General features: G+C 36.4%; 1 protein-coding gene across 1 annotated transcript in view; it reads right to left on the reverse strand.

Annotated features, from left to right (window-relative positions):
* MYO3B (myosin IIIB) overlaps window positions 1-18,664 on the reverse strand; it is a gene marked incomplete at both ends in the record, with an annotated part of 190,770 nt that overhangs the window by 82,936 nt on the left and 89,170 nt on the right. Inside the window, 10 exons of the mRNA XM_082763227.1 lie at window positions 8,728-8,857; window positions 10,484-10,572; window positions 12,491-12,644; window positions 12,889-13,036; window positions 14,328-14,538; window positions 14,679-14,805; window positions 15,196-15,310; window positions 15,894-15,992; window positions 16,399-16,601; window positions 17,323-17,406. Of these exons, the coding sequence (XP_082619353.1) occupies window positions 8,728-8,857; window positions 10,484-10,572; window positions 12,491-12,644; window positions 12,889-13,036; window positions 14,328-14,538; window positions 14,679-14,805; window positions 15,196-15,310; window positions 15,894-15,992; window positions 16,399-16,601; window positions 17,323-17,406 (1,360 nt within the window). The remainder of the gene's footprint in view (window positions 1-8,727; window positions 8,858-10,483; window positions 10,573-12,490; window positions 12,645-12,888; window positions 13,037-14,327; window positions 14,539-14,678; window positions 14,806-15,195; window positions 15,311-15,893; window positions 15,993-16,398; window positions 16,602-17,322; window positions 17,407-18,664) is intronic.

Below are 18,664 nucleotides of genomic sequence, written 5' to 3' on the forward strand. Positions count from 1 at the left end.
TGTGATCATGTGACATGCGAGCAAACCTTATGCCATTCTGAGAACATCACAGTCCCATGAAATAACCACATTTACAGCTGGCAGGCAAAGCACGCATGCTATAGTCTGATCATGTGATAAACATGTTTCCAGGTACAGGATCAGAAAAGATCACATGGTTCTAGAAAAGATGGTGGCAAAGAGGGAGTGGATTACATGCTACACATATTCTCTACCTGGCCACAGTCTTGTGGATAAATGTTAGCCACTTCTGTCCAAACACAGGATTAATGGAGTGATTCACACAGTACAGCTGAGAGCTGCCTGTATGAAGCTGCAGCTAGACAAAACTGAAAAAATGAGAAACTGTTTGGAAAAATTAGAAGTCATGGTGTAAACAATGTTGGAGTTTCCAACTCTCTGATGCCCAGCATTTTTAGTCAGGTCTGCAGCTTGACTAGTTGGAGACCTGACTAACTGGGTGGGGGCTGACATGCTGTCTGCAGCACTGGAGAACAAAGTGACTCTTTTTTTAATCATTTATGCATTGTCAGGAGACATAGGCCATTTCTTTCAGATACGGTCCTTAGTAACTTCCACCCACATCTTTGGTAGTGTAAGATTTGATGCTGTTGTATGTGATCTGCTTGGGACAACAAACCTTGAAATCTCTGAGGAAGAGCAGACAGTTCAGAATGGTGTAGCAAAGCACCTCACCACCAACAGGACACTGACCATTGCCTCCGTACATTGCCCTAGTTCCTGCAACCACACCCACAACTAGATTAGGAAGAAACAACGAAGATGTATTTTCTGTGAAAACCTTAACTTTGAAAAATGCTCCATTAATTTTCAGCATTAGCAAAACCAAACCAAAACAAAAACAACAAACAAACAAAACCCACCAAAACCATCTTTACTGTAATGACCTCCATTCACAGACAAGACTCTTCCAGTGGCACAGAGTCTTCCAGTGGCATCTGGAAGAGTCTGTTGAATTTATGGTTACTAACACATGGCGATTTAGACCTGGCCTCACTCATTATTTTATGTATGTGACAGCCTTTCTTTTGTACATTATGTTAAGATTCTTTTTTTTCAAAAAAAAATTATATGCTTTGACTAGAAAAGTGAAATTTGATTATAAAGAATGTGGTTACCTTAGTATTTTATCTCACTAACACAAACCACTAGCAAGTGTTCTGGTAGATTACCTCCAGCATCTTGCCTCTGGCTATCTCAGAACAACTGTACTCACATACCAATTAAGCTTCACAGTACTCAGTTGAACCTGAGGCCAGAAAAAAAATCTACAAGAACACTGAATAATCAGGAAAACAAGGAGAAGAAAAGGAGAAGTCAAGAACCATGATTTCTAGCCCACCGTTTGCATTTCCATAGTATGTTCATTTCCCATGCAACGTTACAAAACATTCCATGGTATATATTTGATCACTTAGAACCTGCTACTGAAACTGCTCAGTACATACAAAGAGTCTGATTTAGATCCTAATAATGTCATTGAAGTTAGCCCAATGAATTCAGCAGTTAAAATTCAGGCACATGGAATAAAATGGAGGAAAGCTTTCTCTGGCCTCACTATGACTATTAGTCTTCTCAGTGGCTAAAACCCCAAGCTAGACAAGATAAAAAATGGTGTCAAAAACAGGCTTTTACTCTTCAAGAGAACAGCTGTCTTTTAGAAGTCTAATTTAGGATAAAACATGGTTGCAGAGCTTTATGGAAGTCCCAGACCTCCCCATGTTTGAAATCTAGGCATTAATGGTGCTGACTACTCATTTAATCAAGTCTCAAAGGCTTCTCAATGGAATGTTCATTCCTCTGGATCTCAGCACTTCTATGTATTACCACAAATAGCACAAAGTCAGATATTTTTGTGGAAATTCAAAACATTATTCTGATTTACATTTTTATCTCCACACTATAAAACAAATACCCACTCATACAAACACCCACAAACACGTTTTCTGTCTTTGATGCACACACTGACCTGCTATTCAGGCAGTTCTGTTACAAGCTGTCTTACATCAAGCCAAATCAGATCAGAATACTGACCTTTACAGTTTATTGTAGGCTGAAGGAGGTAAGAAAATTTATAGTATTAAAACAAAGTACATAATCATAGTAAGACTCAGACTATGAAATACTCAAAAAAAATGACAAGATCCTGCACACACTTAGATGTTTCTTTTCCACCAAATACACTCATCTCTTAGACACAGTAACCTCTAATTCAATTATTTTGAAAGACTGGGAAATATAAGCATGTACTTTGTAAAGGATACACCCAAAAAAATCCCTAACCATTATAGATATTCAAACCAGCCATGTTATCTGAATATTTAACAAATTTATCTGCTTTACAAAATCACTGCAAAATTTAAGAATAATTGCCCCTCCAAGGTCTGATCTTGGGAACTACTGAATGCCTCCAATGATGTACCAAGCATCTCTGATGCAGTGCCTTTATAGCACACAGTGCCTTTAGAAACTGCCTAGTAAACTACTCGTTAACATAACTACCATACAATATTCTCTGAATATTTCTCTATTTAAATTCTGTGTATGCTGCAGAGTGAGATTCCACAGTCTTTAATATTAAAAGCAATACATCCACTGCCGCCTCAATATCAACATGTTTTGGATTTAGTTAGCATACAATGAAGTGTTAAAATTAATTGTTGTTTATTAGTGTGAGATAACGTCCATTATAGAATTGAGAAGTTAGGTTAGAAACGTGAAAATTTAGAAGATGTCTTTTCTCTTCCAAAAGAAAGGTGAAGAAAAATTATTCTCAAGATTTGTTCTACAGGGGATGTCCTATTACGAATCAGATCAGTAAACTCATCAAGATCTGTTCTTAAACCTTGCCACTTGTACTTTTTTGGGGGGTTCAATTTGCAAGCATTTCAAGACAAGGATCTATACTATGCCTGCTGTCTGTTGCCCATTTTCAATACAATATTATCAGTGAAGTCACATTAAAAATTTTAGACTTCTGCTTGGGCATCGTCCTTTACCAAACATAAGCACAATTAATCTAACTTGGCCTTCCCAGCTGTTGTGCTTACTTCCACATGGAATTCCAGTGATTCACTGACACTCTACTCATATAGAGCTATTCTCAACAGTAAATAATTGTTATACCTTTCATAAAGCCCAAGGTCTCAGTCCTGCTAACTTTGATCTGATAGATGGTTCTCTTTCTAGAGGAGTTTTATTTTTAGGGCTATCTTCGGGTATGTTTTGTTCGGATCCTAGTGCTAGCACATCTTGTGAGTATCTGTGTACTATACTTGTCTATGAAAAAAAAACCTTAGGATGTGAAGAAAAAGAAATACTGAACTGTAAAATGATCAACTGAAAAACTAAAAAAATGTAATCAAACTCTACCTCAAACACAGTTAAGCTACATTTAATTTAGTTTACTGATGTCCCACATCTGCAACCCAGTAAAGTTCACAATTGTTACATTGCACAGCTGTGGTTTAAAGCCTCTCTTTGCACACAACACACTGGCAGCAAAGCAAAAACGATTAACTTTTATATGCTTTTAACATATGGACCAGTCAGAAGTAGGAAAGCCTCTGTGTTCTGAGTGAAAATACACAGCTTCCATTAACCTGACCCAAATTCTTACAAAATATAAATTCTGATTCATCTATAAGCAGAGAGATTATAATTACAATGGCTTTGTTTCTGATTCATTTGCCTTAGAGTGCCTGCAGTTATCTCTTGGAGGTGAAAATACTAACACAAAAGTGCCATTATAATAAGAATTTATCACAGGATAAATTAGTGAAATTAAGATGTATTCAAGTCTTTTGCTCTATTGTGATGTGTGGAATTAAAAGAAAAAATCCGCTAAGCCCAAATGGAAACATGCTATATTTCAGTGACTCTGACACACACCAAGCCAAGAAAGCTGCAGCTATTTATCACTGGATGAAGTGCTTGTGCTCAGTAGGAGCGCACAGTAATGACATGACAGGTTATGTCATGATTTCACTGAAAACACTGGCAAAGCACGTCAGATTTAATTGGCCAAGATTTCACTTTGTGCCCAGTAGAATCTGTTCATGGGGCTGAAACGCAAGAAAAGCCATTTGTTTTCCCCAGGTTCTGACTCTTCATGAAGTATCAGTTGCTAACAAAGTTACAAATAAATTAATACTAAATAGTACTCATCACCTTGAGAAATTGCTAAGCAATGGTGAAAAGTAATTCTTTGATGTGATTTTGCAGAAGGCCCTACTTCTTGTATGCTTTAGTGTGCATAACAAAAACCTAAAACATCTATTTTCACATTCTTTCTCAGCATGTGGTCTGTTGTTTTTTGTTTGTTTGTTTTTAATGAGACATACAGTGTTTATAATTAATTTTTATCTGAGGGCTCTAAGTAGGGCCGGAAATATAAAGGTACGAAGAAAGTGGAGTAAAATCAATGCTGAGGAGGGAAAATGACCTTTAAGCAGACTAATTATAATTAATTTGTTTTTGAAAAAATATATTTTCCTCATATGTTGGGTGAAAATTCTTCCTTGTTTAAATATCCTAACTCTTCAGTGAAGGCTGTGAAAATTTTCACCCCAGTTTTCTCTGACAAATTATGCTCAAATATCTAGGGTGTATGAGCAATGAGCTTATTAACCATGGGTGATACAAAACCACCATAGCACTCTGAATATGTGAGCAATACCCAATGCTACTAAAATTATTAGATATGATGTTGCTATAGCAGTACTGGTGCTCAGCTCTGTATTTATTCTGTGCAGCCAAGCCCAGATCCCACATATCCCTCTCAACTGGGACATGGACATTTCTCTTGGGTTCCTGCTCTGGGAATGGGTAGGCTGGAGTATTTTTCCTTTCCTCCTTCCAGCTAGCAACTCTCCCCAGCAAGGATCTAAGGCAGAACAGAAACACCATGACAAAAGCTCTAAGGGTCTGTGAATCAGGAAAAAGTCTGCAGAGACTGTGTTTCAAGAGTAGAGAATCATACTGTTTCTAGAGTAGAGAATTGTACTGCAGCTTTTCTGATAAAATGAAAACCCTCTTGCACACCTTCCTATCTCCTCAGTACAATCAGGTCAGTTGGGGTAAATAAGGTATGAGAGGAAAAATGGAAGAGGGAGCTACAGTCTCAGCAAAGAGAAAAATAAAAAAAAAAAATAAAAAAAAAAATAAAAAAAAAAAGCTTTTTAGTCCAAGCAGTCTAATGGTATCAGCATTTAAATGTGATACTGCAAAAATTTTTGAGTATCAGGACTGAAGTCAAATGGTCTGACTCCTCATTGCTACCACTAGTGAATGTACCAAGGCTCTCCCAAATCTTTTCAGTTAAATTGACTTCTATTACAAGTCTTCTCTTTCTAGATTGCATGATTCCTTTTCACTCTGATGCTTTAGCTATGACTGTGATAAACAAACAAGAATGCATGAATGGAAAAGTGCATATTCAACTGGAGTAGTGGTTAGCTTTCTTAAAATGCTCTATTTCTCTCTTGTATTTGGAGTAAATTCTATTTTAGTTTTAGAATGCACAAAATCCTCATCACAAAGAAGCTGCACCTGTAGAAAAAGTGACATATATGGAAACAATTGAGAGAATCAGTAGGTTAAATCAGAGTATGTTCATTCAGCTTTGAGGTTAAAGATCCCTAGAAAGTACAAACAGATTCCAAAACATGCTGAATGTACCTGAGTTTCCACTGAAGGAAGAAAAAACAAGCTGCACACTCTACAAAATTAGTCCCAGAATGTTTGCTTTAAGTTCTGGTGTCTTATATCACTAATTGTGTGCTCTTTTAACCATAAATCACTATTACAAATGTGCACTTAATATCCTGCTGTTAATTTCTGGTTCTTTAAACTACACAGTCCGCTACTATGAAACAGAAGCATTTGTTAAGAGGGGATAAGTATATTTGATAAATTAAAGGGATTAGCACGATCTTAAATTAGTAAAGGAATTTAGTCTTTTTAATATTTATTTTCTTGCTGCTGCTCAGTTTTTGACAGTGGAAGACATGTCACTTATATAAATATACTTCAAACGGAAGACCTTCTCAGGGTGGGAAAGGCATCTTTTTGTTCTTACTGGTATTTAATAACTACATTTCAGTAATTTTCAGACCCATTATAAGTTTCTTGCTTCTGGGATAGCACCACCTAGTGACTCTTATGCATAACGGAGATAGCTGCTTGGCAAAAAACATGTACGCTGCAAATTCCAGAGCTAGTTGTAAGCAGATGTGAGAATGTGCTGTCACTCATCTTCAAACAAAACACCAGAGATACTGGCAGAAGGCTCATTTCAAGTCAGGGTTACCTGGAGAGATGCAATGTGGCTTCCATGTAAATTATTAACTTTCGCATCAGTCAGTAATCTACAGAAAAGCTGGAGAAAATTGTATCAAGATTATGAATCTTAAACTGTATTTTTTCTGGTTTGCTTTAGGAATGAAGTACATGTCAAGTGGAGGGAAGAGGGCTAAGAGGCAAGGCCAGGGTGTGATGGGACATTTACACAGTCACTATTCTTTTCTTTACAAAAGCTTCTTTGTAGAAAGTTAAGAGTATAGCATTATCCTCCTTTACTAAGCAGAGATGAAGCAGCATTGCCAATACCTTCTGAATTCAGCCAAACCTTTCATTTATCTTGCAAGCTGCCAAAACTAAACCTGGCAACAATCTGATTTTAGAACACCAGCCCCAGCACAGGATGTGGGTGCCAATTATATTAGACAGCTGGAAAAAATAGAAAAAAAACACAAAGACTTTCAAAAAATAGAAATGACATAAGGGTTTTAAGCTATTCTTATAACACCATGCACAGGAGCATATGCATAATAATTTTTAACAGGATGTCCTGTACTGACTTGACAGAAATACAAACACCCAACTTGTTTGAACTTTATGGAAAGGTAGATGTTTTATAACAGAAACCATCCAATTCATTTAAATAGGAAACAAGGAAGGAATGTAAGAGAGGAAAAAAAAAAAGTGGAACTACACCAACAGGGTAAACATACATTGCTGCAATGAAAAGCATCTTCATATTGAATCTTTCATGCATCTTAGGCAAAATACTCAGTTTTGTGTTACTGCCACTGAAAATACCTCTAAAAAGCCAGAGGCGGCTAAGTTTGCATGAAAGCATCAGTGTTCATGTGGCTGTCTTGTTCATCATCAAATTTAAAAATACCAATAAAATCAAATGTATAATATTTACAAAAACTGTGACAGTGTGTTGTAACTGGGAGAAAGCATCTAGTCTGTTTTATTCTGACAATAGCTCCAAGGTATAAAATGGCTGGTAAAGAGGGGTGTGGAAGCACAGTTGAACAGATGCGAGCTTTCTTTTTTGCTTTGCTTGATCGATCTAGCATGAGTAGAAAAACTATTTTTACCAGTCCAACAATGACTCAAATGTCAGAAGAAATATACACAAAGATTCTTTGTTTCCCACTTAGGCAATAAATAATCCTACTCCATCTCAAACTATATCCCCCTCCAACTAAACTTGTCGTAGCTGAAAGGAGAAGCAAATTCCTCATTGGATTCCCACCTCTAAGGGAACTCTAAATTTGTAATTTGAAAGGAGGTAATCCAGAGCCTTCTAATTACAGGAAAAGAGCAGAGATAATTTAAAAGGAATCCATCCTATGTAGAATATAAATGGATATTTTGCTATCAGTTACATACGTGCAAAGAAGGCTCTAATATCTGAGTTCCTCCAAATGTTCCTTTTCTACATAAAAGTCTCAGGAGAGGTTGAAGGCAATACCAGAAGCTGTAATTGGCTATGACGTTTCCAGAAATCCTATGCAAAGCTGCTGCACGGGCACAAAACTGCATCTACAACCTATGTACAGCAAGCCTATATAGCACTACCTAATGCATATATTTCTGCTAAGAGTATTTTTGATACTCTTATGTTATATCAGACTTGCTTATGTTATATCAGACAAAAATGATTTTGCAATCTAAAACAAGACATTGCATTTGGATTATTCCTTATTACTACATCTATTTATTATCCATGATGAAAAACGAACTTGAAAAATGTGGAAAGCATCGAGTGACATTTTTAATGTGAATGTTTCTTGGCTTCTTGGCATGCATACTGCAGAACTATCATTCCAGCTGTCGTACTGGATTACTGGTATTCTGGCATAAATCCATGGACTAATCAATTTTATTTAGCTATTTTATTTAGCCATCAGTTTTATTTACCCATAGATCTGTGCACTTTTGTGTAAGTCAGGGCCAACAAGCTTTAACTAAAGTGAATTAACTAATCCTAGCAGATTAGTAACTGTACTTTATAATTTGTTAGAAACTTCTTTATGTATTGCATTGATGAATCTAAACAGGTGTGTATTACCTCCAAACAAACTGTCTATGCTACATGATTTAGAAACTCTAAGACATGTTGCACAAGAACCTATCAATCAAGAAAATTCCCACATTCTCATACTGCTCTGAAAATGAGTTCTGGCCTTGCGTACCAGATAATTTCCCTTCCTCTGGAATACATGCCTGAATTAATACCCACATATGTAATAAATAAATAAATAAACTAGTATCATAATTTGGTATCTGGGAACTTTATACAGCAGAGCTGAAAAAGAATGGCAGAGTTTTATCTAGAAATAACTAGATTTTCAAAGGAGGAAGTAGCTGAAAAGATTGCAATGTCAGCAAAGCTGTTGCAGAAAATACCTGTTTTTGTTAATGGACTAGAGAAGAGCTGCTGAAGAAGTTTGTTCTCTGAAGTTCGCAACACCACCACTATGTCAGCAGGAAGAGTGTCTCTGTTCTTCTCAAGAAATGCACAGGCATCATACAATACCTAGCATGGAAACAGAGTCAGACAAGTCACCAGAAAGGGTTGCCCTAAAACTACCATGTTATTTAAAGTGTGAACAGTCAAGATGACCTTGTAGACCAGTTAGTTTGGCTCTGACAAGCCAATGAGTTATCCACAAAAGATTTAGAAGTGTACAGCTACAGCAATGTCTTCAAAACGTGAACGGCCTAAAAAAACACCTATATTCATGATGTTATTGCAGATCAAATTTGGTTAAATAGCTTTACTCACATTATGCATTATATTAAGGTTTGCCACATCAAAGTATGGTATGCATGAAGTAATATAATAGAGAACTCATTAAAGCTTAAGTTGACAGTTTACATGTGAAATAAATGGTTCTCAGGTAGTCACCATCTATATGTTGTCTGCAACAAACTGTTCTGTAACTAGATCTCTTGGAGGAACAGGAGTAAAATTCAGATGCAGGTCAGTATCAAGGTGCATTAAATAGGCTTCTCACTGCTTCTAAAATGATAGTAGGAAAACTTTCATCTAGGACCTTTCTTTCACTGTGCTAGGGCATATCAGTTTTGATTCTTTACTCTCCAATGCTTCAGTAGGCAAAATTGCCTTTTAAAAATGATTTAAATTGTATTTTATAGAAATTAATGCCTGGCTATTTGTAATCATACATGAATTCTTTAATTTTGCTTATCCTTTTTTTTTTAAAAAAAAAAAAAAAAAAAAAAACTGCACTAATATTTACACTAGTTTTATTATTACTAGCAACATTCCTTACTAGCCTAATTCCACTGGAGTCCACTAGTTAAATACAAAGAAATTGAAATGCTCTCCTACAATGGAGAACTACTCAGTAGTGGTTTTATGACGTGGTCATTTGGGTATGAAGAATTTAATAAACCTGTGTGAAGTTTTGCATTTATTCCTACGAGGCCAGAAAGCTGGACTAAGTTTACTAGAGCATATCATAAAATTTTTGACTCTGAAGAAGAGACTTTATTGGTAACTATAAAAAATACATGGCTATTTCATTTTGACTTTTTGTTTATGAATGAAAATTTGCAACTGAAATCACAAGTAAAGCTCATGTTATATGAAAAAAATGGACCTTTAATCCCTATATAAAATAACACATGGATTGCTGAGAACAAAACAGGTTAGGTGCTGTGGAGTACAGTTGTGTGTCCTAGCAAGAATTGCTCCAGTCAGTCTTTCCAATGCTTTCAATATGGGATTTAAGTACTATGGGAGATATTGTTACATGCTGCCTTTACACATACACGTTACCTACAGTCATACACACAATTACCATGGCATTCACATGATGTTAACAACTCTGTAGCCTGTAGTAGCCCGACAGTGTTGCTCCTTTAAAAATATTGTAGTGATGTTGCTTCTGGTGCCAGATTTCTTTCAGAATAAAAGGCAGTTAATGTCTACCAAATTTCTGAAGAAATCCTAAGGATAGGTTCTAAAATGGACTACTTCACACAAAAATTTTATTACAGATTTTAGGTTTTCTAACTTTATCATCTTATCTGTAAACTTTCTCATTGTTATATGAGGGAAGAAAAAAAAAAAGCAGTTACTTTGGATAAAACAGATAATGACCCCACCACTAAATAAAAAGTCACATGGCCCTACCTTCCCAGCATAGTGCTGAATACCAAATGACAGTTCCACTCCTTTTGGTCTCCAGAAGTATTTGCATCGTAAGTTATCCTCAAATTTATCTAAACATTTGAGAAGTGACATTGATAAAAATGAATAACAGTGGCTAAGTAAAATCACCATCCTAATTAAGGACTGCTTGCTGCTATAGTGCTATATACACATGCATTATCAGATTGCCCAGTAACAGCTGTGTGCCATCTTCTTCGTGCTTTCTTCCAAGCTATTACTTTTGAATACAACAACTCAATCAAAACTAGAATGTCTTTCAAATTCCTACATTAATGCATAGTTTTGTGCATGGAAAACTATTAAATAATAGGGGCTAATGAGAAGGTGTGAAAACTTGTTATATTTTGCTGTGAATTTGCTTTCTATATATGTATGTATGTACATTAAGGTTTGGGGTGCATTTATTTCAAAGCTGTGCACATATCTGGCCTGCCTAAATGCCTGTTATTTTTATTTTCCCCATCTTCCTTTCCCCATCCATTTAGCTTTGTGTATCATGTTTTAAGTATATGTCAATGTTTTCAGGCCATCTCCCATTTGCCTTTGGACATCTACGGGAAAAGATGCTTCTATCCAAAGGGCTTTCTGTTTCCTGTGACACACTTCTGAACAGCTGACAGAAAAAGAAACACCACTTGCTATGCGGTGTCTTCTTTGCTCTGTGATGTTTCATACTCTTTTCAATATTTTGTAATGAAATTAGTGCTGATACTGTGAAACTTGCTATTGTATTTCTTTATCTGCACTTGCAACTAGAGACCCGAGGGAAGAATCAATTAATAAAATTCTCCATCATGTTGTGTAGGTCAGACAATATAATTATTTTTTTCTAATGTTAGAATCCACTAGTATTTTTCTTAGGCTTTTTTTTTTTTTTTTTTCTGTTAATGTGTAACCAAGCTTGAAAATCCTTCAATTTAAAGCTAAAAGAATTAAGTTTAGAATTTAGCAGGGAGGGAAGGGTTGGATGCAGAGTGGGGGAAAATTAATGATTGCTTGGTACATCTGGAAAGGGCAAAATATCTCAGTTGCTATCTCCTTCAGGGATTCTGCTCTTCTGTGTTCTCAAGATATTAGTAAGTTCTAGACGAGAGAAAATGCCACTGTCAAAGTACAAGTTCAATATTAACTGTTTTACAGGACCAACAGGGAGGCTCACAGCTTTAGTACACAAATAAGGACTGGAATGAAACCATAGCATTCAGTCTGTCTTTGACCTCATTTCAAATTGCAGCCCAGAAGTGAAAAATCTTGTGCATATATCATGTAATTTACCAGGCAGCTGTTTTTCTGTGACTGAGTTTGAATCCCTGCTGTACATTACATTGAACTGGAACTCTCTGTTACATATCACAGGGAAAAATGTAGCTCTAGTAAATAAAAGCATGACAACAGTTTTAAACATGGCATGCACTGCACGTTTTAAAGTTGGCGCCAAGATTTGTTAAGACATACATAAAATATGCATGAAGGAAAGGTAACATTGTGCCAGATGGCACACCAGAAATAACACACACTTTCTATTTATGATGAGATAATCTGGAGTGAAGCAGTATTTTCTAATTGGATAAACATGGGCCTAGGATCCTGGGAGATCTTAACTTTACTCTCAGTATTAATGCTGAGTCCCAGGGTGGTCCTAGTGCACAAGAATCTGCTATGTTGCAGCCTTCCTTTTATAATGAGGATGAATGCTTCTTGATGTACCTCCCATACAGGGACAACACACAGGTTATTTCCTTAAAACACTGAAAGACGATAAGCCCCTGACACCGGATACGTAAGATAACTTTTGCAATACAAAAAACATGCATCGTGAATGATGAAGCACAATGAAAAACATAGTTAAAACATCAAGCAAAATGGCACAGTCTCAGTAGGACAACTAGGCTAGTAAAACTAAAGTAAAGATGTCAATCCATGCTCACAAAATATATGTTGTTTCCCAGGATTTTTGTTTGCTCATACCAACTAACGTTAGGTCTGTTGCCTGAGGAAATCGACTTTCTTCATCTAGTAGAGAAAGGAGACCCATGGGTTTCTGGAGAAACATATCTAGAAGCGGACGGTTATCCTCATACTCCACTGCAGCAGCATCGATTCCCTCACTCTGATATTCCATCTGCAAAGTTACCAGCACAGTTTTTATATTGAACAAGTAAAAGCAACATTGTTGGGACGTTAATGAGGCACAGCAACACTCTGTGGGCCCCAACATTATTAACAAAACAATAACTACGTTGAAGGATTTGGCCGTGACTTATATTTAAACCCCATAACCATTTTATAGTTTATAATGTACTCCTGAATATGATCTATGGGTCAAAATGGCTGATTCAACTAGACTTCATAAGAGTTGAACTTACTTGCTCAAGTGCAAATATATGTTGATTGAAATAAAACTGGATCTGCTCATTAGCAATATTTATGCACAGCTGTTCAAAGGAATTTCTTGCGAAGTTCTCAAATCCAAATATATCTAGTATCCCAACATTCATCCCATTTTCAGCATTGCTGCATGTGAAAATACAAACAAAATTCAGCATGGGCAACACCCAGTTAAAATCAAAATAAACATGGTAACTAAGATTGCATGATCAATTCAATCTGCTGCAAAAATAGCGGAGAAAAATTGTGTTTTAACTTATCAGAAGTTATGCATTTGTTCAGCATCATTAATGGCTTGGTTTTACACTTGCCTTGTACAAATTCCCATGAAGGAAGCTGGAGAATCACAGGTGAAAAGCAGGAGAAAAACTCTTTCAAGACGTATTAAAACAAGTGGTTTCAATAAGCAGATCCCCAATAAAACCTATTGCTAGCTCCTCCACATAGACAAAAGCATCAAGCTCTAGTATAATGTTTTTGCTATACTCAGTGAGCAAGGTAATTTCTACCAAGTCTCCTGCTGTTACAGAAGGATTGTTAAGGGTGTTAGCTTATGTATTCTCATACTACAGTCACACTGGAACTGCAAGTGTGGTTGATGATATTTCTGCTATTTCTGATATAATAAAATACCAAGTAGGAATCTCCAAGTTATCTCCAAGACAAGAAAAATGCAGAACATATTAATGTGGTGCCAAAGCACAGCATTGCATTAATATTATTCTGTGGTAGAATTCATAACTAGCATCATCTTCAAGTTATGTTTGCAATATTTATTCCACATGTCCTACTAGAGTACTTGTTCCCTCCATGCCTTGTCCCAGGAGGGAAGGAGGAGTCTTGCAGCAAGTAGGAGCACTTCGACATCACCTAAGGCATTCTCTTATATCTAGAAATCTCTACAGCTTCTTGAAAAGAGCAAAGCAGCTGGACCAGCTCTTGGCAATTAAAAAAATGTGAATGTTTCTGTAATTTCAAACGATTCAAAATTGTCAATTACAACTCAAGTAGCAGCATAATAATAATCTGAGATCTGTATTTATTACTAACGCATACTGGCAGAAGTACTGGAATGACTGTCAAAGCGTACTGAAGTTTTCAGTGCACTCCAACTATTTACTGGCTTTTGGTATGACCTAATGTTCACTACATAAGAAGCATCTTCTTAAAGAATTTTACGTTATTTTCGCCATCTGATTTCCGTTGACTTCAGTAGCTAAATTCCACTCAGCTCTTTGAAAATGTTGGGGTTAATGTCCCGGAAACAGAATTCAGTATCACAGCATGAAAGCCATTTTGAAGACTTAGCCAAAATAAACACAGCACCCCTCCCGCAAAATCAAAAATATACAAATGGATGAACCCATCAAAGACTACTGCACAGTAAATACAAATGATTCACCGATGTGTAACTTGCCATATATTTTTATCTGGCTGAAGCAGCGTATTAATGCGATTTACGATCCAGCTGAAGAGCCGGCCATAAAGTGCTTTAGACATGGCATCTCGCACATCAGCTGCTTTGTCCACAGTGTTTGTTCGAATAATAGTTTCCCCACGTGTTACAACACAGTGGGATGTTAGGGCCTCTTGAAGCTCTTCTGACCCAATACTTAGCAGTGCAGCAGCTGAAAGACAGTGAAGAAAAGATATTTAACTGTGATTATGCAGTGGAAATCACTAGCATTGCCTGTTACCACAAGTTACAGATTCTCACAGATATAGTCAAATTGCATTTGTAGAATTGACAATGTTAAAACGTGCTTACCATTATCTAAGGCTTCTGGGTTGGGAACTTCACTTTTATCTGTTTGGTGTTGTGAAGAAATGGCAGCAAACTCAATATTTCCAGTATTTAGGATTCCAGTCAGAATTCTGTACACTGAGTACACTTCCTGTAAAAATGACAAAAAGCACTTTTAAAGGAATCATTTTAGATACGTACACTAAATTTACTCTATGAAAGAAAAAGGAGAACACTGGAATGGCTATTAAAGCTTGTACACTGTTCTGTAGGCTCCTATTGGTTGTTCAAGTAAGCTCCTATTGACACGGACAAGTGTGATGCAGAACTGTGAATGGACTTGCCTGATTACAGAATGAGACCTCAGGCTGGTCCCAGCTTCTGGGTGTGTGGTTTTGCTTTCATAATTCATTTCTATCATAAGAGAGATTCTGTGGCACAGGTGTGTATTCACATGATCAAATGGCAGCCTGAACACAGGCGATGCTGGAGACGTTTTTAGAAAGAAGGTCAATAATGGTTTAGAAACTGTATCTCTTACCTCATCAGTGAATCCTATAATTCTAAAGCAATGCTGAATTGCTTCAAATTGTCTTCCATAGGAATCCTTAGTAACAATATCATGCATTACTCTTCCAGTTTCATTATCAATATATCTAAGTAGAATAGGAGAAAGAAAGCACCAAACTAGCAGATACGCCAGTACAAACTTCCATGACTTTAATGTAACTGCATCAGCAAATGGGAAGAATATTCATTGAAATATCTTCCGATTAAATATTTTGGTACTAAGTTTTAATTTTTTAATTAAAAGTAATTAATTAACTTTTGCTTATACTTTGTTAATATCTGTTCATAGCGTTACTAACATTTTATACACACACACCCTCACCCAATACAGATCAGATGCTCTCCAAGTACAGATGTCAATCAAAAAACACAATTCCAAAATGCATTTGGGGTTCTCTGAAGTATTACAAGAAAGCATGAGGTGACTGTCCTGATCTGAAAGTAGTACAGAATATTTACACAATAATAAGATTGTTCCTTCCTTCTCTTTAAATGATTCAAGTTCTCATACAAATAATGTAATTCTTTATTGTCCATCCTTTTCTTTGCTTGGGATGATTAAAAAAGATCCTTAAGGGATGTTGAAAGATTAAGAGAGATTTTAAGGCATCATACTGAAAGCAAGAGCTGATAAATAGCTAATTGCAATGAATAGTTAAAACAAGTTACCTAGGAGGCTTTTTTTCAGGAAGTCTATATTCAGAAAGTTTCTTCTGATGATAAAGGCCAGCATAAATATAATAAAATATATGGAAATTTTTCTCTCCCCTGGAAACAAAAAAAGTATTTATATAAAGCACAGATGTTTATACTCGCAGTATCTTGTACAAGGAAAAGTGGAAATCCTTATTGTGAGCTAATAGAGTAGGTAGCAAATATCACACTTGTTTTAATGGTATAGGATCAGTGTCAATAACAGTGAAAGCCTGACAACAATTATTTCAACTGTGAAACACAGAACACCCAGCCAATCACAATATTTCTCCAAAGAATGGAACGGGTCTGGCTTCCAATCCAAAAGAACCTTACTATTCTTTTCATTACAGTACTGTATAAAAGACTAGCACTTCAGTAGAAGACACTACTGAAAGCATTTAAAATAAGGGCTTTTGCAGAATTAAACAGAATGCAAACATTTCATAAACATGAAAGGACAGATGATTTGTACACTTACACAGCCTGTTTTATGACCCTTGATTTTTCAAGTAGATACTCAGAAATCTTTGCCCCCATTACAGCTCCTGTGGGCGTAAACATCATTTCCAGATATTTTCCGAAGCGACTTGAGTTGTCATTGATGGCAGTACAGGCATTCCCAAATGCTTCAACCAGAGGATTCACCTGAAGAATTTTCTCACGCAAAGCGCGGTTATTGGCCTTCACAGAACAGATACAGACCAGAAGGGCCATTAAAAGAATATATTGCTTACCCACAATCCAATTCCTGCCTCAGAAGCATAGCATCCTGTTATCGTAACTTCTCATGGAGTTTGATACCCTGCTAACCTAATTATACAATAGGGCCATAAACTGAAAAAGAAATGTCCTATTTGTAAAACAAAATATATATATATAAATACATGTATTCTTTCTTCTCTGCAATTGTTCTGCCTCCAAAGCTTCATGAAACTTAGTTAAAGCCCCCAAACCATCAAAAACTGAACAAGAAGAATATTAGCTAAGATTGAAATCATACTAATACATATACTTATGGTTAACCTTACACACTTATTTTCCCATTGATTTGCATTAGAATAATTACTCATTGCATTTAAACGTGTAAGAGCTTCTAAGATCAGATTCAAAGCAAGATCTGTCATTCTTTATTGTATACATGAACAATGTCATAAACACAGTAGATAAGTATAAGCACTGAACATTTGGAATTTGTTGCTTTCCCTTTAAAAGTATTGAGTGGCTTGGCACAGGTTGTACTCTAACACCTTGATTCAGTGCTCACAAATGCTTGATTACTCTGTCCCTGACTTGAGTGGGAAAATTCACATGAACAGTTTTAAGTATTAAACATCAAATAAAAAGAAAATTTCAGGGGGTGGGGAGAATTTGTTCATAGTTTTACATGATTGGCTAGAAATACCTTTCCCAAGAAGGTCAAATGTTGGACGATCAGATGGGCACTTTCTGTCTTTCCAGCACCACTTTCCCCACTGATGATAATGCACTGAACACACAAACAAAACAGTAAGTGCACAGCTCACCACGTGGTCAATAAATGGGTTTTCAGCTGTTATTGCTCCTGTTTATTATTTAACTTTTAGTACCAAAACTGCAAAATACCTTAGGGGTCAACCCACTCAACTTCTTTCAGAAAGGAAAGATCAGTAGAGGCTGAGTGTAATCATTTCTTAATTCCTTAGATCACTGAAATGCATCTTGCAATACCTGACAGGAATGTGCATATATGCAAAGGAGTGAGTGATATTCTAAGCACTAAGACAAATGAGTGACCATGTCTACAAGCTAACATACGCTGTGCACACAGGCAGCTTGTTGCAAATATTCAAAACTCTGAAGATTGCCACAGCTAGTTGATGTAACATAATTCAACAGTGCATCTGAGCTCACTTCATTGAGTTCATTTGAATTAACATGAAAAACAGGGTACAGCTGTACTTAATATACTCACCAAAAGTCTGCTCCTGGCTTTAAAAATTATGTTAAGGTTTGCTGCTGTGTAGAGAGATTATCCTGTAAGTGATGCTGATATTCAGGCTAAAACAACAGACTGACATCTAAACAGTTCAGAAAAATATGCATCTGTTCATTGGGTGAGTCTGAGAGAACATACCCATGTTATTCCTGAGTTGGCAGTCTGTATGTAACATGGTATTTTATAGGTTCTCCAAAGGCTTACAAACTCGAGGATTAGCTGGAAGCATCTGAATTACTCAATCTGCTTTCTGCTGGTATGTTTCATGAATGAAATGGAAGGCCAGTACACCTGGAATGTCAGTTCAGAGCTGAAGTGTGAACACTCCAGGTCACAGCAAGCATGAATTCTAATGCTATTTATTATTTTCCAATTTTTCATGTGCCCTACAGATCACCAGTGCAAATATTAGTTTACTTAGAGTACAGTGTGAACTGACATAGGATAAATGTTAATGCCAAGCAGTTGCATAGACTTGTAAATTTCTATGCAAACACATGAGACTTCCTTGCACCATACACTGACTCATGCAAGATTCTTTGCTGGGAAAAGAGATGACGTCCTAAAATACTTGATGCAATGATACTTGATACAGAACCGAGCTTTGTGAAAGGGTTTGAAAGAGACAGCAGTTCTCCAGACAACATTTCTGACACTCTTTTTTGACCAAGAGAAAGATTATCCATTCTCCCCAGCCTGGAATATATGGAGTCATTCCAGCTCTTTTTTATTTACCATTCTCACTGTGAAATAACCTTGCAAGAGCAAC

The sequence above is a fragment of the Aythya marila genome (genome assembly GCF_965140915.1).
Source record: "Aythya marila genome assembly, chromosome: 6".
NCBI classification, from domain to species: domain Eukaryota; kingdom Metazoa; phylum Chordata; class Aves; order Anseriformes; family Anatidae; genus Aythya; species Aythya marila.